The 25,321-nt window shown below is 45.4% G+C and overlaps 2 protein-coding genes across 5 annotated transcripts in view; both read right to left on the reverse strand.

Moving 5' to 3' along the window:
• Nucleotides 1–13,263, reverse strand: part of INPPL1 (inositol polyphosphate phosphatase like 1) — a 36,639-nt gene extending 23,376 nt beyond the window's left edge. The window contains exons 1-11 of one of the 4 annotated variants that reach the window (XM_056795042.1): nucleotides 13,158–13,263; nucleotides 11,578–11,985; nucleotides 7,609–7,672; nucleotides 7,160–7,304; nucleotides 6,873–7,011; nucleotides 6,372–6,518; nucleotides 3,937–4,030; nucleotides 3,711–3,800; nucleotides 3,261–3,359; nucleotides 2,920–3,070; nucleotides 479–585 (exon numbers count right to left, since the gene is read on the reverse strand). In XM_056795042.1, coding sequence (XP_056651020.1) covers nucleotides 479–585; nucleotides 2,920–3,070; nucleotides 3,261–3,359; nucleotides 3,711–3,800; nucleotides 3,937–4,030; nucleotides 6,372–6,518; nucleotides 6,873–7,011; nucleotides 7,160–7,304; nucleotides 7,609–7,672; nucleotides 11,578–11,804 — 1,263 coding nt within the window. In that variant the 5' untranslated portion in view covers nucleotides 11,805–11,985; nucleotides 13,158–13,263. Of the gene's footprint in view, nucleotides 1–478; nucleotides 586–2,919; nucleotides 3,071–3,260; nucleotides 3,360–3,710; nucleotides 3,801–3,936; nucleotides 4,031–6,371; nucleotides 6,519–6,872; nucleotides 7,012–7,159; nucleotides 7,305–7,608; nucleotides 7,673–11,577; nucleotides 11,986–12,885; nucleotides 13,048–13,157 lie in introns of those variants that run through there. The other 3 variants (XM_056795041.1, XM_056795043.1, XM_056795040.1) reach the window with 3 other exon arrangements.
• Nucleotides 13,264–16,010: 2,747 nt separating this feature from the next.
• LOC100015543 (folate receptor alpha-like) lies at nucleotides 16,011–21,355 on the reverse strand. The gene is made up of 5 exons (XM_001369543.4): nucleotides 21,231–21,355; nucleotides 19,520–19,678; nucleotides 17,826–18,014; nucleotides 17,563–17,698; nucleotides 16,011–16,784 (listed from the first exon to the last, which is right to left on the reverse strand). The coding sequence occupies exons 2-5, from the start codon at nucleotides 19,664–19,666 to the stop codon at nucleotides 16,501–16,503; spliced, it is 756 nt and encodes a 251-aa protein (XP_001369580.2). The 5' UTR covers nucleotides 19,667–19,678; nucleotides 21,231–21,355; the 3' UTR covers nucleotides 16,011–16,500.
• Between the last annotated feature and the right edge of the window lie 3,966 nt (nucleotides 21,356–25,321).

The following is a 25,321-nucleotide window of genomic DNA, read 5'->3' on the forward strand; positions in this document are numbered from 1 at the left end:
TTTTATTGTTTGAAAGGTGACCACCAAAGGATAATTTTTTTTTAATCGTAGCAACTTATGACTGTCTGGTTCTCCTTGCCTTAGTTAACTTCCCTAGACTGGACTTTTTGTTCCCTAAAACCTATGGGCCCTGCCTTAACCTTTTAGTCTAAGAAATAAGTATAGTATAGTGAAAAAAAGGCTGAAAACTTGGGTTTCACTTCTTTCTCTGAGTCCTGGTTTCCTCCTCTATAATATTAAGTTGTTGAACTAAAATGATCTTTAGGGTCTCTGAAATAATTTTCTAACTTTTTCTTTAAAAAAAAATTTTAATAGCTTTTTCTACTCTTTCTACTCAGTCATGCTAGGTGCCAAGCCCTGGCCCCACCATGGTCTGGCTTTTCTTGGTCCCATCATTACTTTCCTCCCTGCTGCACATTCTGGGCAGGCTATACCTCCTCCCTAACCACCTCCCCATCCCTCCACCCAACTATCTTACCCTGGCGCTGACAAAGATGAAGTCCTTCCGCTGAGTCTTCTCTTTCTCCTTCTCAAACACAATGCCCAACTTATTCTGGACCCTCTGGGACTTGATGAGCTGTCGGACTAGCGGATATAGGGAGAAAAGGCCAAGTCATACATGCATATCCAAAGACTACAATGCCCTGTTTGCCAGACACAACACCCTCCACTGTCCACTCCTCCACCCCACCCCAAGCACTTTCCCAGTCTGTGTCATCTCCTCACAAAGGAGATGACCTTCTACAGTCCCCCACTCTGGGACTATTCTATGTTCCTCACCCCAGTCCCACCTCCAGTTTCACCAAGCACATGGGAAAAGTATAGCCCAGGAATTCTGGGGCTCTCCAGCCTCATGGTTCCCCATAGGGTTACTTCACTGCAGACATGGGGTAAATAACATTCTCCTCCTTGGCAATCTCTGTCTGTGCCCTGAGTGCAACCCCCACCTTGGTGAGATGCTTCCGGATGCTTAATTGCTAGCCTCAATCTCTCTCCTGTTCCTCAGACCATCATCGAAGCCAAAACAACACCTTGAGGACCTGCACAAATGCAGCTAGACTTGGCCTCACACTACACTGTCCCACTAATGCCTCAAACTCATTGTATCCAGAACTAAATTTATGATCATGTTTCTTGTTTAAACTTGCTTCTCCTTTTGACTTTAATCCATCTGACGTTGCACCTGGGACTCCTTCCCTTCCCTCTTACATTCAACCAGTTACCTACCAAGTCCTATGGATTCCATTTCTGAAATGAGTCTTCAGTCTCCTTAACATAATTTACTACCACCAGCCTAGACCACCAAAACATTATCCTAATAGGTCCTCCTGCCCTTGATCTTCCCAGCTCCAATCCACCTTTCACATCCTAGAGATGTACTTTCTCATCAATGTCGGAAAATCAGTCCATCAATGCAAATTACAAATGGTAGAGCAGCATGCTCCAGTAGAAAAATGTCCTAACTCTGAAATCAGTAGACCTGGGTTCAAATTCCACCTCTGCTGCTTTTTACCTGTTTGACCTTGGGTAATTTACTTTATTCCTTGGACTCGGGATTCTTCATCCCGCCTCTTAAATCCCTAAGACTGAAGATTCTATGAGTCTTCTACAAGTTCTTAGACTCAAGCCTGAGCCATACAGAGGTTAAATGATTTACCTAGGATCATTCAGCTAATAAATGTCAGATTTAGATTTGAATCTTGATCCTCTAAGCTCTAAGCCTTAGTCTGTTTCTATAAGAATCCCTCCCAAACCGACAGAATAGTCCTTATCGAAACATCTATTCATCATGCCTCCACTCAGAATTTTGTTGTTGTTCAGTAGTCTTGTCTGACTCTTTGTGACCTCCATTTAGGGTTTTTCTTGGCAAAGATACTGGAGTGGTTTGCCAATTCCTTCTCCAGACCATTTTACAGATGAGGAAAATGAGTGAGACAAACAGGATTAAGTGACTTGCCCAGGGTCACTCAGCTAGTGAGTATCTTGAGACTAGATGTGGACTCCGGTTTTCCTGACTCCAGGCCCAGTGCTCTATCCACTATATCACCTAGCAGCCCCCACCTAAAATACTTCAGCACATTTCAAACAACCCACTTCAACCTCCTTGGCAGAGTATTTAATGCTTTAAACAATCTTTTCCAACTGCATTTATTTCATGTGACTCCAGCCAAACTAGCCTTGACTTCGCCCCAAGAACTCTCTTCTTGCTCTCTTCACATTCATGCCTTTTCTCACTGGTCTTTGTGCTTAGAGTGGTCTCCCTCTCCCTCTTCACAAGCTGAATTCTTGCTCCAATTTTAAAGCCAAGTTCTAACACCATCTGCAACCAAGGGTCTTTCCTAATTTCTAACGGGTGAGCAGACCAATCCTCCCCACCTCAACTTCACGTAGCACTTTGCCTATACTCCCCTGGTACATCTATCATGTCATATCAATCAATCAATAAACATTTATTAAACACCTACTAAGTACTAGACATTGTGTTCATCTTTGGGGGTACAAAAAGAAGCAAAAGACATTCCCTGATCTTGAGGAGCTCCCCATCTAATAGGGGAGAAAACATGCAACAAATATATAAAAGCAGATAGATAGATATAGATATACCAGATAAATAGTAAATAATTCAACAGAAGAAAGGCACCAGAATTAAGAGTTAGGAAAGGCTTCCTGTAAAAGATAAAATTTTAGTTGGAACTTAGTAAGCCGGGGAGGTCAATTATATTGTACATAACAACCATCTTATTAGAGCCTTTATCCCTCTGGATAAAGGACTCTGGACTTTGCCCTCCCTGGCAAAATGTTCTATTTCCAGCTGGCCCAGGTAGGCTGAATTGAACAGGGTCAAGCCTCCCGGATTCCCCTGCCCGATGGCTTCCTCCTTGCCTTTTTCTACCCTCTCTCCCTCTCCCTAGAACTCACTTCGGTCATGTGTGAATGTGGTCCAGTCCTCCTGGGAGTCCCGCTGCCTTCGGAGCAGCACAAGCCGTCCACCCTCCACATCAACACTCAGCGTGAACTTCTGAGACTTGCCAATCTTGGTGAGGTCACTCAGAGTCACATCCAGTTTCACCTGCAACCAGATGGGTCAAGGTTGGAGGTATGCCTTGTACCAAGGCTGCAGACTTCCCGTATTGACAGACACCCCTCGACCCTCCCAAAGGCCAGGACCCCCCTCCCCTTAACAGGCTCAGGACCCACTAAGACTACTCCGAGGAGGCCAGGACCCCCCTCCCCATCCTTCCCCTTTGTCTTACTCCCACCTCAAAGGCCTGCACAGGAATGCTCTTAGCTTTACGAGTCGATGGCTGGAGAGGGATTGGGGGTGCTGTAGAGCTCATATCCTGCAGGGCCTTCAGAGCCTGTGGAGAGAGAGATGGGGAGAGAGTCAAGGTTGTAATTGTCAGCTGTAAGGGTTAGGGGTTGACTCTTGGGTCAGGTTACTGGTCAGAGATAAAATGAAGATTTAAGGCAAAGGGTTGGGTTAAATATCAAGCCAGGCTATGGGAGGGAGGTGGGAGGAGGGGAGGGAAAGAACATGAATCATGTGACCATGGAAAATTTTTCTTAATTAATCAATAAAAATTATAAATAAATAAACTAATAAATAAATAAACAAATTAATAAATAGATGAATAAATAGATAAAATTAAACAAATAAAACTAAATACAATAAAATAAAGATCAAGGCAGGGGTAGGGAAGCCAGATCACCTTCCTCTGGATGCCTGACAGGAAATCCTTTAGCACCGACAGTTTGAGGACCAGACTCTCCAGCTCTTGTTCTCCTGTCTGAGCTGAGCTCTACAGGTAGAAGAGAGGAAGGACTCCAGAGGTTAATAAAGGGCAAGAGCCATCCTCACCTCCCCAGGACTTCAGGCACAATACCAATTGGGAGAAAGGAGAACCCCCTACTCTCCAGCCCCAGCCCCAGTCCTACCTGTTGCTGTAGAAGCCGGGTCACCATTGGCGAGCTCTGCTGGTCAAACACCTTGGAAAGGATCTCGAGGCCAGATAGTACTTTGTCTACCTCGCTGGGTCCAAGGGTAAGAAGTCAAGGGAAGAAAGAAACATACTATCAAAGGGAAGGGTGGTTGACAGAAGTGGAAGTTCAGGGATTAAGCCATGGGGTAGAAGAACCCAAAGCTAGGAATCAGGAGAATGAGCTCAAGTCCTAGTCACTCATTTGACCATAGAGCCAGTTACTTCCTTCTCAGTTTCCTTATCTCTTAAATGGGGATGAAAATATTTCTTTCACAAGGAGGTTTTAAAAAATTATAAAAGTTGAGGCTATTCTGTAGAAACCTTACAAGGGGTTGGGAGAGAGGAAGGAACAGGCAAATGGGGTTTATTTTACCTCTCCATGGCCAGAGATAATTTTGTTTATTATTTTCTATCCTTAGCCTGTAGCACAGTGCCTGGTTTATGTAGCAGGTACTTAATAAATGTTTATTGAAAGAATTAGGATCAGACGCAGAATCTCTGAGCCAGAAGGATCGGCAAAGGATATCTAATTATAAGCATTCACTGAAAGCTGGAGGGAACCATAAAGGTCACCAGATTCAATCCCTTCATTTTTTTAATGGAAGATAAAGTCAAAGCCCATCAAGGTTAACTGATTTGCCCAAGGTCTCTAGCTAGTGTTTGAGACAGGATTTGAACCCAGGTCTACCTGCCTCCAAGTCCAACCTCACAGCTTGAAAAGAAATTCCCTACAATAGAAATAGTCCATCATACCTGAACAGAAATCTCCACCAGGTAGTAGTCATTTAATCTTGGCTTAAAGACTTCCTTAATGAGGAGTTTACCACCTCCTAAGGTAGCTCATTCCACTTAGAGAAAGTGCTAATTGTTAGGAAATTTTGCCGTGACATGAAACAAGTTTCTGTGAAGCTAATGCTAGGTGATGGGAATCATAAAAAAAAAGAAAAAAAAGAAATAGAATCTACCCTTAAGGAATTTACATTTTACTGGGGGAAGGGAGGGGAAAAAGGTTCACAGATAAGTAGATACAAAAACCCCAACAAAATAAATGCAAAGTAGTTGAGGGTAAAGCATTAGCAAATGAGAGAATAACAAAAGGCTTCTTGAAAGAGGTACAGCTAAGTGGCTCAATGGATAAAGAGCCAGGCCTGGAGATGGGAGGTCTTGGGTTCCAATGTGACCTCAGATACTTCGGAGCTGTGTGGCCCCAAATAGAGTAAGTCATTTAACCCCCATTGCTTGCCCTTACCACTCTTCTGCCTTGGAATTGATCCCATAGTATTGATTCTAAGATGGTAAGGATTGTTTAAAAAAGAGAGAAAGAAGAAAAGAAAGGAAGCATCCCTTGAAATGAATCTTGAAAAGAATTAAGGACATCAAGAAGTTCAGATAAAGAAGGAAGGCTTTGGGGGAAGCTAGGTGGCTCAGTGTGGGGGTGAGGGAGGCAGCTAAGTGTGGCTCAGTGGATAGGGAGCCAGAAAGTTCTGAGTTCAAATATGACTTCAGACACTTCTTAACTGTGTGACCCTGGGCAATTCACTTAACCCCAATTGCCTCGTCCTTGTCCTTACCTCTCTCCTGCCTGGAACTGATCCATAGTATTGATTCTAAGATGAAAAGTAAAGGTTTAAAAAAAAAGGGGGGGGGGCAGGATTCCAGATACAAGAGTTCATTTGTTCAGGATAGGAAATGATTAACTGACAGAGAGAATAACCAGGAAGTGATTTTGATTAAGACAAAGACCCTTATCAAGCAGAAGAATGTGAAATAAAACCAGAAAATAGGTAGGAGTCATATTATGGAGGGTTCTAAGTATCAGATTGAGAATTTTGTATTTCCCTCAGGAGGTAATAAGAAACTGCTGAAGATGACAGTGAGGGGGCTCCATGAGAGCAGGGTCACTTTTACTTTTGTTTCACGCCTTTAGCACTGACTTTAAAAATGGTAAGTGGGGGGGGGCAGCTAGGTGGCTCAGTGAATTGAGAGTCAGGCCTAGAGATGGAAGACCCTAAATTCAAATCTGGCCTCAGATGCTTCCCAGCTGTGTGATCCTGGGCAAGTCACTTGACCCCCATTGCCTAATCCCTTATTGCTCTTCTGCCTTGGAATCAAAAAGTTATGTGTTTAAAAAAAATAAATAAAAATAAAAATGGTAAGTGATTAATAAATATTTTCTGAATTCAAAAATAAAAACAGGCATCTAGGAGACAGGACTTGGATCAAGCCTAAATTTGCCTCTGAGGCTCATCCATTGCTCCTCCTGGTCCTGCTGTCATTAGCCCACGGCTCTTCTAATTTGCTGAGGTCAGTGGCAGAACTAATGTAGAGCACAGAGGAGGAAATAGTTACTAAAGACCAGACAGGCTTGGGAGATCAAAGGGGAGGGGTTACCTGTGTAGCCTCCTGCAGGAAGTGACCAGGGTTCTGGTTAGGTGAGGAAGGCTGCTGGCTCCTCCCCGAACAGCTTCTAGGTCCAGCCCATAGCTGCCCTTCAGGTACTCGTGGGAGACTGTGACAGTGCTCAACCCATTGGGGGCACTGCAGTGGGCAGAAGAGTAAGGTTCAGGGGAGGAGGCCCCCCCAGTATCCTCAGCTAGGACCTCCCCCACCCCATCCTGCCCCCTGGGAATCGCAAAGGTGGGGAATGCTCAGCAGCAGCAACTTCAGGCCAGGTGAGCTGGGGAGGGACTAGGGGGGAGGGGACTGTGACCTCTTTGGGGGGGAAAGGGGACAGGTGTTACATCTCCAGAGCTAGAGACAGGGAGGGATCTTTTGGTGAGCAGTACCAGAATCTGATATTTCCAGGAACTGAGGCAGGTGTGTTTGAGTTAAGAGTGGGAGGAGTTTATTTCTCTGGGAAAGAAGGTAATTTTTTAAGGAGACAGGACTTACCTCTCTGTGGCAGAAGCAGTGGAGGTCTCCAGGCTTGGCGGGGGACTGCTGGGTCGAGCCACACTGCTACTGCTGCTGCCTGCAGAAAAGCTGGTAGAGCCCGAGCGGGGAGGCAACGGGGGCTTCTCATCCTCTCCATCTGAAAAAAACCAGCAGATTGTCTAGAGATGCTCGACCCCCTGGAGCCTCTACCTCTAGGTTGTCACCCTAAAGGGTGTGGGGCAGGGGAAAGAGAAGTGGCAACCCAAGCGGAGTGCAAGGGGATGAGTTTAGGGACCAAGACTTACCTGAGTAATCTCGCTCATCAGGGACTTCAGCCTCCCGTTCCACAGGCAGCAAAAGGGCACATACCAGACCCTGGTTGGGCTGCGCATAGAGGTCAATAAGCTCCCCTAGAGTCTGAAAACGGCGCACAGGAATGCCCTGGGATGACTGTGGGGAAAAGCAAGAGGTAGGAGAGGAGTCAGTGCTGGAGAGATCAGTGTCAGGCGAGAAAGGGACCACTATGCACCTAAAGTATAGCAGGCTCTTAATAAATACTTGTTGAAGGAATTATCACAGCACTAGAAGTGACCACAGAAAGCAATCTAGAGATTATAAAGATCTCCAAGACCACTGAGTCCAACCTCCTCACTTTATAGATGAAGAAGCACAGGTCTAGAAAGGTAAAATGATTTGTACAAAGTGTGAACCCATTACTAGATAGAAAAAGGAAGAATTGACTGGAATCTCCCACCTGCACTGCCAGGAAGTCTTCTCCATCAGGTAGGATCCGGTAGGTATGAACATGTTTCTGGTACCTGTTGGGGATGAACAGCATAAAATGTTAAGCCTCCAGCTTGGACTGGGGCCCCCAATCCCCAGCTGCCAAACCGCCACCCCCCAAAAAAAGGCCCACAAACAGAAAGACCAGAGTAAACTTCCAATTTAGCCCCTTAGACGTTGGCACAATAGGGAGGAGGCCAGGCTGGGTGAAGGCAGTATGCCCTATTTGTGCTGCCCCAGGCAACAGGCAGGGCCTTTGTCAGCTTCCCCAGCTGTCTAAACACTCTCCTACCATCATCTAACCATGTCCCTCCCCCAGCCAGGTAAGCTTCAGGACAGTCCCAGGAAAGAGTACTATATGTATGTATGTATGTATGTGTGTGAACATGTTTAGTGTATATGTATATGCATACATGCATAAATATACATTCTCTGTGTGAGAGACAGTGAAGGAGAGAAAAGTTGGGGGGGAGAAAAGGTCAGGGAGAGAGAGGCAGAGAGGAGGGAGGTATGGGGGAGAAAGAGAGAGAGGGAGAGGAAAAGGGAGAAAGGGAGAGAGGCAGAGAGAGACAGAGAGACAGAGAGGCAGGTCTATTTATTCACTTAACCTTGCCTAGAGATAGTCTTGGGAATGGGGAGAAGAAAGATCTTTGTCTGGAAGGGTGTGGGCTAGTTGGGGCAGGGGAGGTGGGACTGACAGGGGCAGAAGGTGCTGGGTGGGCACTGACAGACAAATGGCAACAGCTGAGCAGAAGGAAAGGACAGCTGTCATTCCAGTGGCTCTTGCTGGCAGCATCAAGAGTCAGATCTGGACTCAATGACTAGGGGGGCTTTTTTTAGAGGAGGGGAAGGAAGCAGGTCCTATGCCATGGATCAGGATTCCAAGTGAGAAGGAATCAACTCCCCAATTCCTTTATTTTACCAATGAAGAAACCCAGTACAATCACAAATAACAACAGCAGCAGATCTGGGATTAGAACTCAGCCCTTCTGCCTTCTCTAACCCAGAATCACCTGAGGGTATTATATTTGTGAGGGAAGGGCATTTTCAACTCTGTTCACCAGACAGACACCAGTGGCCCCAGGAAGACACCTTGGTGTCAAGATCTTTTGAATGGGCAAAAGATAATATATCTGGCATTATTTCTATCCATGTGTGCGTGTATGTGTGTGGCTGTGTGCGTGTGTCAATGTGCCTCAGTACATTGATATACATGAATGTCTGACTGGTCATATTTATCTGGCATGCATGTGTTTGTATCTGTGGGTCTATGGGTCCACTTACAGACATGTATGATTATGTGTCTGTAGGAGTGGGTATGTATGAAAATGGGTCTGCAAACACACACAGTTCTTATTCCCAGGACATTTTCAAGCTTACTAATAGACTTCAGAGTTTACAAAGTGCTGTCCTCACATAAGTTCTTTTGGGGGTATCTAGTGAAATCACTCCCATTTTACAGATGAGCAAACTAAGGTTCAGAGAGGTCAGGAGATTGGCCCAAGGCCACATAGAGAGCTTCACACTCAAGTTTCTAGATTCCTAGTTTCTGACCTCTCTACCAAATCTGAAAGTGTCTACATCAGAAAGACTAGAGAAATATCACAGTTGGGCCATCTCTTCCGATCCACTTTTTTCCCACAACATTTTCCGGTACAGGACATAATCTGATACAGGGTATAATCTGACATCCCAGGCTCCATTCTAGGATGAAGCAGGAGTCTGAAATCCTGGTGCAGACAGAGCTACCCTGAGGCACTCTCCTGGCCTCTCTGGCTCCTTGGTCTAGCTCTACCCACCCCCATATCACAGCTGTCCCCCGATCTCCACCAGCAGCTGACCTGCCTGCCCCTAAGCCCCTGTAATCAGGCATCTTGCAGAGGAGGGGACTTTTTAAAGAGGAGATGAGTTATATTCATCTTCCCATTCCTGTGCCTTAATCACGCATATTGGGGAGGGGGTGGAAAGGGCAGGGACTTAAAGGATCCATGCTATTCAGACAGCTGGTCCAATAAAGGTCTCCTACCCATCCTGAGCCCCACCCCACCCTCATCTGTGCGAGGTTACAAGCCGAAGAAGGGGGATGTAATGGTGGGGGGGCACAGGGAGTTTATAGGGGTGAGGGAAGAAATAAGGTAATGAGATCGGAGTATCCACTGGGGAACAGAGGAGACAGTGAATATATGTGCATATAAGTGACAGAAGAGGAAAAGAGACAGAGATGAGGAAAAAAAGAGATCTGGAAATAAACTAGGGAATAGAGGGGACAGTGTGGGGGGAGGAGTGGGAAGGAGACCGGGAATCAGACACATAAAGCTCACCATAGGGACCCAAGGAAAAAGACTCAGTTTTAGACTGATATTCAAGGCATAGGAATGAAGGGAAACACGGATGAGACAAGAAACAGGCCTTTCAGGCCTCCTTGGAGGCTCCCCAGAGATTAAAGCTGAGGCTGAGAGGGAGGAGGGAAAGGCTCAGCCAGCTTCCTCAGATTCCCCCAACTATTAGGTCCCAGACTTGCTCAGAGCCAAACCCAAGGGCAAGAGTCTCAAATCTAGAGATTGATGCCCGCATTAACCCAAAGCCCAGCCCAGAAACCAAAGTTTTAAATCCAAACACCAGTCTTCAAGGAGCTTGGGACTCAGAGCCTGAATATCATCCTAAATATAACTGGCCTTAGAGAAGATGTGACAAAGAAGGTAGCTAGAAATAACAAAAGAAGTAGATGGAGGCAGCACCCACACACACACACACACAAAAAAAAACCACCTCAGGGTAAGGAAAAAAAACACAAGAAAAACCACTTTTCCCCTGGAAAACACTCACATATGTCCTATCTGTGGGCTTCAGTGGACCGACACCCCCCCCCCATATCCTCCTGACATACAAGCATAAAAGCATATGAAAATTTATGCTGAAAATCATAAACACTCTCCCACATCCCATTTTATACATTCACTCACATTGACAGTATCATTTACACAAGAACTCATCCTTACCCCTAACTTAGTCACACACACATGTATATACACAAATACACACCTTCCTATACCCTCCAATTCTGACATCTTGTGACTTTCACATTTTCCCATGCTCTCTCCCCATTATAAATAAGCCAAATTCTACCCAGGGCTACCTTACACCACACACAGAGGAAAAGAGGAAGGAGGAAGGGCAAAGGGAATATGGCTTCACCAGGAACTTGGGGGGCTGGGATTGGGTCCAAGCAGCTGCTGGATCCTTGTAAGAGAAGAAAGGAAGGGACACCCTGGGGTCAGTGAACCCAAGAGAGTATAAAATGACTAACCTCGACAGAATTAGTGGATCTAGAGGCATGCCAGACACCAGGACCACCCATGCATCATTATCTCCCCCCCTCCCGAACCAACAGGCACAAACACCCTCGTGGTACCCCTGAGTCTCCCACTTGTGACACTCACATACTGAGCCCCCAGTGTGTAGGGCTCACATCACTTTCTTTTTGGGTCCCCACATAAACACACACTGGGCTCCCAAAAGATCACATTCTGAATCTACCTGGCTGCCTTTCTTACACAATTCTAAGCACTCCTTACTCCGTCCCCCACCCCAGGATTGTCTCACAAAGTCCTGTACCGGTCTCAATCTCCCCCTTTCAGGGGGCTCAAACACTTCACAGCAGCCAGATCCCACCCATCCCGTGTCCCCGGCCGCCTTCCTACCCGGGTGCTGGTGCCGACCCCCCACCCCTAAAGCCCAAGCACCTCCGACTGCCAACACACCCATTGAGCCTCCCCTCAGTCCTCGCATCTCAGGTCATAGTCCAAGAGGTCCTGGGGTACCCCTCTCCTCCCCAATTTTTAGGGTCCGAGGCCGTCCAACTGGGCCTCCCCAACTCTTCTAGGAACCCCACAGATCTCCTCCCCGCGGCCCCCTCCCCCGAGCTCCAGCCGAGACTCACAGTACGCAAAGGGCGAAGGCTCCGGGGACACTCTCACTATCTCGCACCAGGAAGCTGCCGTCCCGGCCCGCCCGGGCCAGTAGCTCCTCAGCCGCAGCACGACTCAGGTCGCGGTGGTACCAGGCTGGGGCCGGGCTGCCCAGAGCGGCCCCGGGCCCCAGCCCCGCCCCGCCGCCCCCGCCCCCGCCCCCGCCGGGCCCCCCGGGGCTCGGGCCCCCACACGCCATGGGCCCCGCAGCCGGCCGGCCGGGGCAGGGCGGTCACCGAGGCCGAAAAGGAGGCGCCATGGCCGGGGCCTGGGGCGGGAGAAGGGGAGCCGGGACTCCTAGCTCCGTGTCGGGACTGGCGGTGGCTCAGGGGGCTTCTGCTCAGCTCCTTCCTCTCTCTCTCCCTGGCTCTAGCCTGCAACTTGGAAAAGAAAGAAAAGTTTGTTCAGAGGCCGAGGGGGGAGGGGAGCGAAGAGCCGCGAGGGGGAGGGGACTGGACGAGACGAGAGGGAGGAGCTATGGGTGCTCCCGCCCCCTGAGACCTGAGAATCCCGAGGGCTCCCCCCCCAAATTCATGCCCAGACCCCACAATCTCACCTCGAATCCCCAAACGCCCCACAAAGATCCCTGGGATATTCCCCCCAAGACTCCCAAAAGACTCTGGGAGATCTGATACTTTCCAGAGAACAGCCCAGCATCCAAAGGGTCCCCTAAAACACATTCCCAGGGGTTCCCATATACCCAGGGCTCGCTTCTACCAGAGTTCCCAGAAGCTCCGGCAAATCGCCCCCAAACCCATTTCCGAAGGTTCCCCCCCCCCCCATCCTAACACTCCCAGCTTCTTTGCCTCTCAGCTCACAAACCCTCTCCCAATTCTGCCTCAAAAGAACCGCTGAAGACCGCGAGAGACCACCTAAACATTGCTCATAGACTTTCCCAACACATCCGGGAGCCTCCGGTACACCCCAACACCCTCCAAACTCACTGGAGCACCTAGCACCCTCTTGCAACACAGGACGCCTAGCCACCTCCTACTGACATCCCTAGGGATAAGCCCCGAACCCCCCAACGCTCCCCCGAGAAGCACAACACCCCACAATAAAGCCCAAAGCAGCTTCCACTCGAGATCTTCCTCCCCCTTTTCTTTCCCCTTCCTCCCCCCCCTCCCCCCGCCACTTTCCAAGTTCTCTTCCGCTGCCACCCCGAGCCCCCGAGGCCTCTCCCCGGCCTGGGAAAAGAGCCCCTGCCTCGAAGATACAGTTAAGAGAAACTCTTTCCTCTTCCCAGAAAAGGAAAAAGTCTCAGAAAACCAACCCCGTACCCCGAGAAGGGCCTGCCTGGCTCCAGGAGTGCTCAGCCCACCTGGGAATACACTCAGACACCGCTTCCCCCGGGAGCCTAGGGCCTGGCAAGGGCAGCCAGTCGACTTAAGATGGTCAGTCCCCCCCCAGCCCCGTCAGCCCTCCTCCGCCCCAGGTCCCAGACCCGCAGCCTTCCGACCCGCCCCTCGGCTCTGCCTCTCCCCGCCTCCAGCTTTCCTCCCGCCCCCAGATAGATTCTGCCCAGAGCCCGGGAAATCAAGCTTTCTCTTACCAGCTATTAGTCTTCCTCCATACTCCCCTTCTTACTCCATCTCTCCCCACTTCCCCCATCTCAGCTCACCCCTCTTCTTCCGTCTTTCCCCAGCCCGTCTCAAGCTTTCCTAGCTTCCTCCCTCCCCCCGCGTCTTCCTCCTCCCTCCTTTACCCCTCCCCATCTCTCCCATTCTGTCCTCTCCATCTTCGCTTTCTTTGTCCCCAACCCCCCACCTCCAAGCCATTTTTTCTGAATCAAAACACTGGGCCAGCGAAGTTGCGGGCAGATCCTGGCAGTACAAAAATGTATTGCCGGGGGCCCGGTCTGTGGGGTGGCAACTTCCTGGCCCGGCCCCCAAGTCCTCTGGATAAAAGCTGGAAGTTATGGAGCCCCCCCCCCCCCAAACACACACACCTTTGTCTGCCCTTCGGCAAGAGAGTTCGGAGAACAGTACAACTTACTAAAATCTGTCCTACATTTAAATTTACTGCCTCCCACCCCTACCATAAACTCTTTGTTTTCCAAGGACTTTCACTTGGAAATTAGAAGCGGGGCTTTAGGGCAGCGCCGCAGGATCTACAGTCCTCAATTCCGGAAGGGCTTAGGAGCCCAAGATTCTTAAGACCGCCGGAGCCATGGTTTCTTAAGTTCGAATCCTACCTCACTTATTACTATACGTGTGACTTCCAACCTCCCTTAATTTCCTCCTATATAAAGAGATGGGATTGGACTAAATCAGTGTTTTTTCCAAGTGTAGTCCGAGGACCCTGAGATTTTTTAAAAAACCATTCATAATATTAATCCATTTAGTACCAAAATTACTCCTCCTTTTTCCAACTACATAATGTGTGTGAAACCAAATTTTCTTCACATACTTCAATCAAAATAATTTTATTGTAAAGATGAAAAATTCAGGTAGGTCCTATTATGTCAAACATTAAAGAGATTTGCAAAAATATATAAAACTTCTTTCTTGAAAATATCTTTCGCAAATTGCTTACCAGATTCAGGAAGGGGGAGATAGGGAATAATTTCGAAATATAACTTTAGAAAACTTAAGTGGGAAATTGTTATTACATGTAAGAGGTACAATATCTTTACAAAAAAAAAGATACATCCAAAAAAAAGAAAAAGAAAGAAAATATATCTTTTATTAAAATGTTACTTATGTTAGCTACTTTAAATTAGTAAACCTTTGAAATGGATGTTTTTATTTCTAATATGAAAGGGATTCAGTGGAGAGACCACCAGGTCTAGAGACAAGAGATCCTGGGTTCAAATTTGACCTCAGAAACTTCCTATGTGACCCTGGGCAAGTCACTTAAACCCAATTGCCTAGTTCTTAGCATTCTTCTACATTGGAACCAATACTTAATATTTATTCTATGGCAAAAGATAAGGGTTTTTTTCCCCCTAATATGGTTAAGATATATATAGCCCACATAAAAAAGGTTCCCTGACTATTCAATAATTTTCAAATATAAGGAGGTGTTGAGAAACCAAAGTTGGAGAATTATTAGACTAAGTAGTATTAAGAGGGCCCTTCCTGAAAACTGTCAGGAGGTACTAGGTCCATGTTCTGCTTTTGGACAAATCCCCTATTTGCTATGGGACCCAAGTAAATAAAATCACTTAACCTGTCAATCTACACCACAAATTACAGTTGCAAAACTATGTGAGTAAAGGGAGTTTTTCTCACCTGTTAGTTCCCAATACCAATGAAATCATAAGTGATGGACCAAGAGGGGAAAAATGGGCTTCATTTCTATCTAAAATCCCATTATCTAAATGTTGACTCTTCCTTTCTAGGCCCCAAGATCATTTTTTTCATTCAAGATTTATTGAACCTGTCACTATTCTCTTACCATCCCTTCAATGAGAGGAACTTGTGGGTAAGAGAAGGAACATAATTATGATTTTGAACTGAAGTGGAGTAGGACAATGGTGTGAAACTCAAAAATGGACTGCTAATCTATATATCAGGATCCTTGCAGTTTGCATATTGATTTAGTTTTAAATTGTAATGCTACCTTTGTTTTATTGTATTTTTATTTAATTAAAATACATCTTAATGATAATTTAATCTGATTGAGGCAGATAACTGGAGAATGCTGGACACCTCTAGATCCCGGACCTCTAAGGGAAATTCTATCTAATTTTTACTTCTCTGTTCCCATATTTCCCTCAGGATCACATATTTAGAATTGAGATTGAAGTTAGAAGCCATGTATTCCAGTCTTTTATTTTTATTGGTGCAAAAACTGAGGGAGAAAAGTCAATGGATTGGTCTAAGCTCATAAATAAGCAATGGTGGTTGAATCTGAACCCAGGTCTTCTGTCCCCAAATTCACTGTCCTCTCCCCATCTTACAATTCTGCCTTTAAAAATGTGTAAGAAACCCAAGTCATGTCTGTGCCTATCCTTCAGAAGAATGGACACTTTATTAGATATGGAGGCTAAATGAGGAGAAGATAGGGACCCACAGCACAAAGAAAGAGGAGAGGTTGAGATGACTTTAAGATCATCTTAGTAGATCCTCACTTTGGTTGGACCATTCACTACCTCCCATTCCCCCTATTCCAAATGCCTGTTTGATCTTCTAGGTATCAGGGCTCTGGCTTAGAAGTCAAGCTCCTCCTTTGATCATCATTTCTACTTCTTTATCAGATCTTATTGCCTGGTAGTGATAATTGTTGAAAGTGCCCAGGTGCCCAAAAGTAACTGCATAGTTACCAAGGGATGATCAAGGCTTTACTTAACTCAAAGAAGAAACCCTTCAATGGTGAAACTTGAGGAAAAATAGGCTGGGTTAGAGTGCTAAAGGAACACTTCTATTATATGAAGAAGAACTGGGAAGGAGGAGAGAAGGAATATTTTTTTAATCAATCACCATTTATTAAATGCCTACATATACATGGAACATATACTAGGGATACAAATATAATCAAAGAAAAAATCCATGCTTGAAAATAGTAAAAAGGATTTTCCTTTAGAATCAAATCTAATTTCCACTAAGGGAAAGACTGGAGATTGGGGTATTCTGTAATTCAGAGGGGAGAGGAAAGATTGGAATTGGAGTTAATTAAGAGTTGGGGGAGGGGAAGGAAGGCTCTCCCTTTTCTGCTCACCTCAGGAGTGAGATGAGTCTTGTGAAATCCAAAGCATATAGGGCTGAGGGTTTCCAAACAGGCACATCAGGCTGCTGTGGATGGTTTGAGCAGGGAGAATCCAGATCAGGAAGTCAGGGTCTCTGGAGAAGCAGGCTGAGTCAGGCAGGAAGCTGGGGTCCCAGAGGTCTCAGACAGTCAATGTAGCCTATGGGTTTGTGTGGAGATTAGTTGGATTTTGTGCCTGAGAAGGATCAAGCCCAGAGAAGCAGCGGCAGCAGCAGAGTCAAGAAGGGAAAACTGCACCCCCAACTGAAGATGTCTGGGGCAGAACTATTGGCATAGAATTTAGCCACAGCTTCATTGGGGTTTCCCTGGGCTGGGTCAAACCACATCTGGATACATTTGCCACTGCCTCGGCCATAAGAGTGACTTGCATTATAAGAGCGACTCCAAATGTTTTCACAGAGAGAGGTTGGTGTTGGGAAGTAAAAGGAGAAAGGATGGCAAGCAGCCTTAACTGGGCACTCATTAATCCCTGTGGAATGGAAGTGAAGAAAATCAGTCAGACCCCTCCTCCAGTAACTCTAGATTCATCTTTCCACCCTCCAGTCTTCAACCCCAACTCCCAAGCTTTCCCCCTCCCTTCTCCATGATCAACTCTGGATCCTAGTCCTGAGCTCCAACTTGGCATTAGACTCCAAATCCCCAGCTTTCAACATCTAGAGTCTCTCCCTCCCAAATTGTTACATTCCAACCCCAAAACTCAGACCCCCACCTCCCCCAACATGGAGTCCTACACCCTTAGCCCCCAATCCACATCCACAAACCAAAATCCTGGCCAGCCCTCTACCCTCTGGTCCTTCCCCCAGGTCCTGCTTAACTAGCCTAACTTTCTACTCAAAACAAGCCCACACTCCTCCATACTTAATGCCAAATCCCAGCCCCTAAGCTGAGGCTCAAGCTTTGCCCCAGATGTCTATCTTCAGTCCCAAGGTTCCATGCCCATGCCTGAACCCTTCACTTTATCTTGTTTTTCTATCAACTACACTTCTCAAAATCTCTTTAGCCTTGTGTCCTTCCAGACAGACATAAGCTATAGCCAACAAAAAAAGAAAAGTTGAAGTTCAGCAGAACTCCCCAGAACATCAAAACCACAATACACAGTACTCTACACCCAGAGTCCATGTCCCTACCTCCTGTGCAAGGGCACAGAGATGCCACCCTTCCCCCAGATCCTCTTTGCCATGGGGACCAGGGCCCCCAAAAGCTGGGCTCCCCTAACAGGGCAGGGAGGTCACAGAGCTGAGCCTCACCTGAACTCCAATTCCAGCCTTTGTGCCAGTTCTCTTTGCAGGTATAGGAGGTTTTACAGTCCTCCCACCACATGTTACAATCCTCCTTGCAGAGGGGAATGTTCAAGACTCTTTCCTTCCTCCAGCTTGAATTTACCTTGATGGGGAAGAAGCAGCATCAGTTTTCAAACTCTCAGCACTGGCAGGTGTCCTCAGAAGCAGAGGCCTCTCAATGCTGGGGGCAACATAAGGACAAAAGACTTGTTTCCCCCTCAATCACTTACAGGCTGGATCCAAGGTCCCAGGTTTGGGGAACACTCGTAGAGACACAGATCCTGGACAAAGTGGCGTTTGCAGGCTGGAGTCAGCATCCCACAGTGGTTAAAGTTGAACTTATACAAGTGGGAGGCATCCTCATGGGCTGCAATGCTGGTGTTTGCTGTGCAGCAGGCTCTTTTCTTCCATGGGCTACACTGGAGGGTGGAGAGTTGAGGGAATAGAAAACTTGATAGTCAATGGGGGAGAGGGGAGAATTATGGGAAGGTCTTGTTGCATTGTTTGACCCTAACTCTGCCTGCCTGGGAAAGTGGACACCTCTACCTGCTCTAACCATACCTGGGTCATGCTGGCCAGAAACCCAGCCAGATCCAGAGAGGTGCAAGGAGTTTTCTCCTAATTATACAGCTCAAGCCCCCACACATCTCTTGAAAACTGGCCCTGGACTGGTCAATCAGTTACTGTTTCATTGTTCCCTTCATTGAGTAGGCAACTAGAGGGGTACACCTCTTTCTCCCCTTCCCAACTTGGAAAGTCCCTGATCTCTCCTCCAATTAGAAGTCAAATTACCTAATGTTGAATTCAGGTTAATAGTTTCCTTGTTTGATTGTATATTGTATAAATATACATTAATGTATATAATGTATAAAATGTATAAAAAAGTTTATCTCCCTCAGTATTCAGGGTCCATGTTTCAGGGGAGGAAGGTGCCTGGTTCAATGTGGACATTTGTCTTTGCATTGCTTGATAAAACTATATGTTCAGGATTTCCTCCATCAATTTATCCTTCACCTACCACCCACTATGCACTCACTGTATTTCTTACAAGAGCCTTGGGCTTTTTCTTCTGTGTTTCCAATCCTGAGATTGTGCAGATAACATGGACTTTTCAAATTTTTTTAAAAATTAAGCCATTTTCAGATTTAAAAAATTTGTTAAACCCGTTACTTTCCATCTTAGAATCAATACTGTGTATTTGATCCAAGGCAGAATAGTGACAAAGGCTAGGCAATTGGAGTTAAATTACTTGCCCAGGGTCACATAGCTAGGAAGTGTCTGAGGCCAGATTTGAACCCAGGACCTCTGTCTCTAGGCTCTCAATCCACTGAGCCACCTAGTGCACCCACAGATAAATTTTTAAAAGAACTTTCTCCTCAAATTCCTGCACTTTCTGTAAAATCTTCTTTGCTCTTATCTTCCTCCCAGTCTTTTTAGCTTACTCATTTATAGAGTTCTCTTTGCTCTTATTTGATGGTAAATTCTGAACAGGCTATGTCTAATCTTTCCCCAGGATTCCCATTGCCAAGTGCATTGACTATCACTTCTAGTTCTGACAATCTAGGATTCTATGAAACTTCCAAAAGCCTGAAATGTAGATGCAGATTAGTCCCAGCATGACTAGCTCTCTAACTCTGAGCAAATCTCCTAGCTCTTAAGCCTCAGTTTCCTCATCTGAAAAATGGATTAACTTCCCACCTTTGGTGGTTATTGCTATTGTGAGAAAACTTTGAAAACTGTCAAATTAGGAACTATTAGGAAGAGTGCTCCTGTCCCTAAATTGGGGATGTGCAGTGCTACCTGTCCTCTCTGGTCCACTCACTAGCCTAATCTCCTGCAAATATAATCTCCTATTCAGGATTTCATACAGTAGTAGGGCTTCCCCCACTCCCAGTAAGCAGGAGGTATTCTCCCTGCCATTTACCTGTTGATGAAGATCATCTTCTTGACTAGGCTCGTACTTGTGGTGTTTACCATCCATGCAGACATTGAGCAGATCATCACCCTTCTGAAGCCCATGAGCCATGGCCATGAGACCCAGGAACAGCAATCCCCATACCAGTTGAGCCATGGTGTGTGGTCCCTGGAACCCAACAGAAGTGGAAGCCAGAGGCTGAGGGAGGATGGGTTTAGGAAGGGGGCAGGGAGGGATGAGGAAGTGTCATGACTAGAAGTATCTCCATTGCTGGGAAATGGAGATTGGAAATTGGGGTAGGGAGACTGGGATTGGGGAGGGTCTAGGATCTTAACCCTAGAGGCAGAGACCCTTTTGCTAGCCTCATGAAGTCAATGGGCTCCTCAGAATAATGCCTTTTGATGCATAAATCAAATACATAGGATTACAAAAGAAATCAGTCATGTTTAAATAGGCAAACATATTTTTTTAATGTTCATATACCCCAAGTTCCTGGTTTAGAAGGAAAAGGTCTTGGGTAGTTGGGATGGAGAGAGTCAGCCATTAGTCAAGAGAGAAAAAAGGAAGGAGAGGAGGTAGGGAGGAGAAAGGACACCAGGAGAGCAGAGGCTAGGAGGACCAGGAAGTACAGATAGTTGAATCCTTCTGGAAGTCGAATCTCTGACCTTTGACCAAAGCTTTCTGCTCTTCTCCATACTTTATCATGAGGAAATGATCTCATACCCTTCACCTCTGAGGGGAGAGAGGAAGGAAGAGGGAAATCTCAATTCCACCTTCTTCCTTCCCACTCCATCTTCAAGCCCCAATCATTACTCAGACCAGAAATTTGCTCAGTCATTTAGCAAGTCAAAAATGGGAATACAATCTGAGTCAAATGAATCATTTTTTTTTCTTTTCATGGTACTGACGCCCTTCAGAAAAATATAAATTTAACTTTTCTGCCCCTTTTTTTCTCATCCCTGAGGGAAACTGTTTCATATTGGTTTGGGAGTCTGATACAGAATAGCTCAGTGATGTGGTGGATAGAGTCTCGGGTCTGTGCTCAGAAAGACCTGACTTCAAATCTAGCTCAAATACTTACTGGCTGTGTGGACCCTGGGAAGTCACTTAACCTCTCATCTGTAAAATAAGCTGGAGAAGGAAATGGCAAGCAAACCACTCCAGTACCTTTGCCAAGAAAACTCCCAAGTCAGACATGACAAAACAACAACTACAATAACAACAAATCTTGTCCAAGAAATGTTAAGAGAGGCTCATGGTTGGTAACCTCTAGGGGCAAAAAGATAGATTGGAGAGAGATCAAAAAAGGAACTCCTTCCCCCAGAAGAGGCTTCCCCATTTCATCCCCCATAGCCTTCCTTCCCTGAATTTCTCTCAGTTCCACACCACACAACCCTTCACCCTAAGCACTCTCTGGAGCCTTCTCCATCACTGCACCCATTTCCAACAATCTGTGGTAGGAAGCCAGGGGGATAAAGCAAATAGAATTGTTTCTACAGCCCTTCCCTGGAAGCGGAAGAAGGGTTGATTCTAATCCTGCCTGTTTCTGCTTAGCTATGTAACCTTTGGAAAGTTTCTCCAAGTGTCTGGGCCTCAGCTTCCCCGACAATGAAATGAGGGAGTTAGAGAAGAGAATCAGCTGAAAAGAACACAGGGGGAACCATCTAGAACAGAATTTCCAATGGAGAGGAGGAGGGAAAGGGATGGGAGGATTCCCTACCTCCAGAAAAAGGCCAGAAGAACTTCAGAGGCCCTGTTTAGGATTCAGCTCTGGTTCCAGTTCTGGCCCCCTGTACCTCCCACTTCACCCCAGTGGGGAGCTGAGGGTTTAGTGACCAAGGAGACCAGGGATTGACAGGTGAAAGGCCTGCCTTGCCAAGGAGGGGCCATCCAAGGGAGTTAGTTAGCGATCTCAGGGGGCAAAGTTTGAAGGGCAATTCCTATCCCCCCCCTCCTTTCCCCAATACCATTAATGATTGCCCTCAGGCCTCATGGAATCCAGACTGACAAAGAAAGAAGAAATTGAACTGAAAAAATAAAAGTTAAGAATGAGGTGCTTCTCTTCCAGACCTTTCCCCCAAGTTTCCTTCCTCCCTCTCCCCCTGCCTCCTTAGGGCCCAGGCCCAAAGATCAGCTCAAACAAACTCCCACGTGAGATACTTAGAATTGTGTAACATTAAAACTAGAGAATCAGAATTCTAGAAGACCTGAATCAGGACTCAGAACTTGAAAGATTAATTAATCGAATTCTCTTATTTTTAAGAGATGGGGAAAATGAGGTCCAATGATAACTGGCATTCACTATATATAATGACATGGTTTGAAAGAGCTTTGCATACATAATCTCATTTAAGCAAAAGATTTAGAGATAAAAGGAACTTTAAAGATTATCTTTATTATGAATATTTGTTATATAAGGGCTCCCCCTCTACCACTGGAGGCAGGTGAAAGGGAGAAAGCAATGCTTATTAATTTAAAAAAAAAGTATTTTTAAGCTTATCTAGTCCAGGGGATATTGACCTGTAGACCCCCTTTGACACTCTGGGGAAATATTACCAGAATGTTTTACATGTATAAAATAAAATACTTAGTATTTGTTAAATTTATGGTTGGGCTGAATATATTTAATTGGTCTCCAGGGACTTAACTACTAAATCCCAAAAAAATGAATTACTAAAGTCAGAATGGAATTTATGGTAGTTTATTTTACAACAGAGGAAAGATATTAAGGAAGAGAGAAAGAGAAGAAAAGGAAAGAGAGAGAGAGCTCCAGCTTCCTCTGAGCCAGGTAGGAATTCAAAGGCCTCAGTCAAGGGAAAGGAGTCTCAAGACAATAGGACTTTTCCTAACATCTCCAGAAAGGCCAAGGAGAGGAAGTCAGCCTCTACACTCACCATGTGTCAGTTCAATCAGCAGATTCTTTATCCGCCTCAACTCCAGTAGAACTGCTTCTTACAGGAAGTTCCACTCCAAGTGTATCTGTGTGTGTCTCTGTTTCCACTTTTAAAGACCTTTTTCTCTTGCGTCACTTCCCCTAAATTTTTATGTCTACTAATCACAGTCAATGCTCCACTCTAGGACTACTCACTATTTCACACGTGGGTCACAGACCTCCCACTCAATGTATGAAATGGGTGTTCATACCTTTTTGTGGTTAAAATCCAAAATGGGTAGATCTCCATACTCAACTTTAAGTACTGTGCTTACATTTTTGGGGATTAAAATCTAAAAATAGACAGGGGATTACAATTTAATCTTCACAATCAAGGAAGAACTAAGTACCTTTCTTGTTACAATCAGGGGAGAGCCAAATCCAATCTTCACAGATTACAAAGGAAACCAATTATATCAAAATAGTTAATAAAGTTAATCTCTTTGTTTTGCAAATGAAGAAACTGAGACCAAAGCAGGTTTAACAGCCTTACTCAAGGTTACATGTTTAGTAAACAAAAGAGTCAGAATCTGAACTCAGATTCTCTGTAGTTTTTGTTATGCTAGTTCTACTTCCTCAGTCTCTGATAATCTCTTGGATATAAACATCAACCAGGGATAGAACCCATGTCCTCTTGCTTCTAAGTACAGAGCTTTTCATGCCTGAAGACATCCCAACAAGGATATCACTCCTTTTCCTTCCCAAGTCTCCCTGGTTCGCACAGATCACAATCTCAGGTCTGTCTTCCATAAAAGGTCTTAAGCTTTCAGTAGACAAAGTCCAGGATTGTTTTTTCTCTTCTATCCCTCTCCTCTCCTACCCTACCCTCCCTCCCTTCCTTCTTTTCTTTCTTTTCCCAAGCTAGTTCTGAGTTTTAATGCATGGCTTTGGGGAGCCCCTAATTTAGGTAGGGATACAGGGTTTACAGTCAGAGAACAGTCAAAAATAGAACAGAATAGGAGAGAATTGAGTTGTTATGGGTGGTGGACAGAGCAAATTCTACTGTTAATCTGAGAGAAGAGAGTTTATGGTAGGTTTGGGTGACAAAGGCTTCCTGAAGGAAATGGGACTGGAAAGAGATTGGGGAAAAACCTGAAGAAGGAAAGGGGTAAATAATGTTCTCAGTCAATCCAATTCACAGAAGTAGTCTTCACCACAACCTGATCAGAGTGTGACTTTAGGTAAGTGCCACCCTTCATGAACTCCTATTTCCTCATCTTCAAAATGAGACTAGATAGCCTCTGAGATACCTTCCAAATCCATAATCTCGTAAAATAGATAAAATATTATTACTACCATTTTACAGATGAGGAAAATAAAGTTTAAAGAGTAAAAAAAAATTTAAAAAGAAAGAAAGCATTTATTAAGCACTTTTTATTTATCAGGCACTGGAAGTGCTCTACAAATAAGATCTCATTTTGGTGTGAACTGCCCTGCAGATAGTTTGCTATAAGGATTTCTATGAGTTGCTATAAGGATATAGGCAGAGCTCTGTGACTGGCCAATTAGCATGTGCACAACAAACTAGGAATTTCTCCCCTTTTGGAATCTGCACAGAATCAGGCAAAGGTAACCTGCAGTTATCCCAGTATGCTTAATAGATACTTAACATCTCATTTAATTTTTCACCCCACCTTCCACAGTGGGGAAACAGAGTGAATCTTAGGTAAAGTCATATAGACCAAAGTGAGCCATGGGTATAATGACATCGATTCTTTGGGAACAATAGATCAACAACCACTAAAACAAATGACCCCTTCCTTAGTAAACTAATCAAGATAAAAAGCATTCCTGAAAACCTCTAAGGGCCACTCTACCACCTGGCCTCTCCATTGACAATGTGAAAGGAAATTCTTGGTTCTCTTTGTCTATTCTAAGTTTACACTTGTGAAAAGGGATTCCTTTATTCTCTTTGCCTACTTTGAGTTAACATTTTGGAAAACAATAACCTAAGTACCCCTACTTAGTACCTCACTAGATTGTGAAGACAGGATTAACTCTCTTTTGTCTACTTTTGAATTAATCAACAAAAGAAAATATATCCTTACTTAACCCTAAAGTAAGGGAAGTTCATAAACTCTTACTACAGGAGTTTACACCTCCAAAATGAAATATTGGTAATTGGCCTGGATGGTAATTGGTAGGCAGGTGATACCAAGGCTTGTTGATTTCTTAATATCCCATGGTGGGGAGAGGCCTGCAAGCCACTCCTAGGCCCAGTTGCACTTATCTGACTTTTTGAAGAGTTTAAAAAAAAATACAGGGTTTATTTCACAATAGTAAGCATGATGGGAGGAAAAGGAGATAGGTTGCCCTAAATCTAGTAATACTAGCTAATCCTCCCTACTTTCTATAGTTCCTGCAAAGGATTGCCTTTGGGTCTTCAAAGATCCTTAAATCCCTACTCTGGCTGTCTAAAAATTCTACAGATATCTTATTACCTGACTAAATTCCTCCCATATAAAGTTTGGTAAGGTGTATAAGTCTTTAGTTCAGGTAGGTGGACTCTTTATCTAAAGGGACCAACCCAGGCCATTAGGCCAAGATGGCTGTAGGTAGTCTGGTCTCCCTTCCCTGGCAGGCTGAACACAGAGCTCAGAGCAGCTGGGAAAAGTCTCTCACAAGACTGGAACACAAGTAGGTGACAGGGCACAATGGATATCTTCTCTCAGAATACCAAAGCTAATGGTTTTGGCTCAAAGTGGACAAGATCCAAACCTCCTCCTCGACTTGATGGAGATCCCAAGCCAGAGGAAGTTGAAGCTTCAGACTGTCCCAGAAACAGGAAACCAAAAGCCCCTTACACCATTCTGTACCCACCTTTATTCTTTCCCCACATTCCAGAAGCCAATCTTGTATGGTTCCTTGGCATTTGGGAA

The sequence above is a fragment of the Monodelphis domestica genome, chromosome 4 (assembly GCF_027887165.1).
Source record: "Monodelphis domestica isolate mMonDom1 chromosome 4, mMonDom1.pri, whole genome shotgun sequence".
NCBI lineage: Eukaryota > Metazoa > Chordata > Mammalia > Didelphimorphia > Didelphidae > Monodelphis > Monodelphis domestica.

Coding starts and splice junctions, on each gene's coding strand:
- LOC100015543 (XM_001369543.4), bottom strand. CDS start 19,666: ATGGCTCAACTGGTATGGGGATTGCTGTTCCTGGGTCTCATGGCCATG. Junction 18,015..19,519: donor AAGATGATCTTCATCAACAG/GTAAATGGCAGG, acceptor TCCACCCTCCAG/TGTAGCCCATGGAAGAAAAG. Junction 17,699..17,825: donor TGGGACCTTGGATCCAGCCT/GTAAGTGATTGA, acceptor TTCCCCATCAAG/GTAAATTCAAGCTGGAGGAA.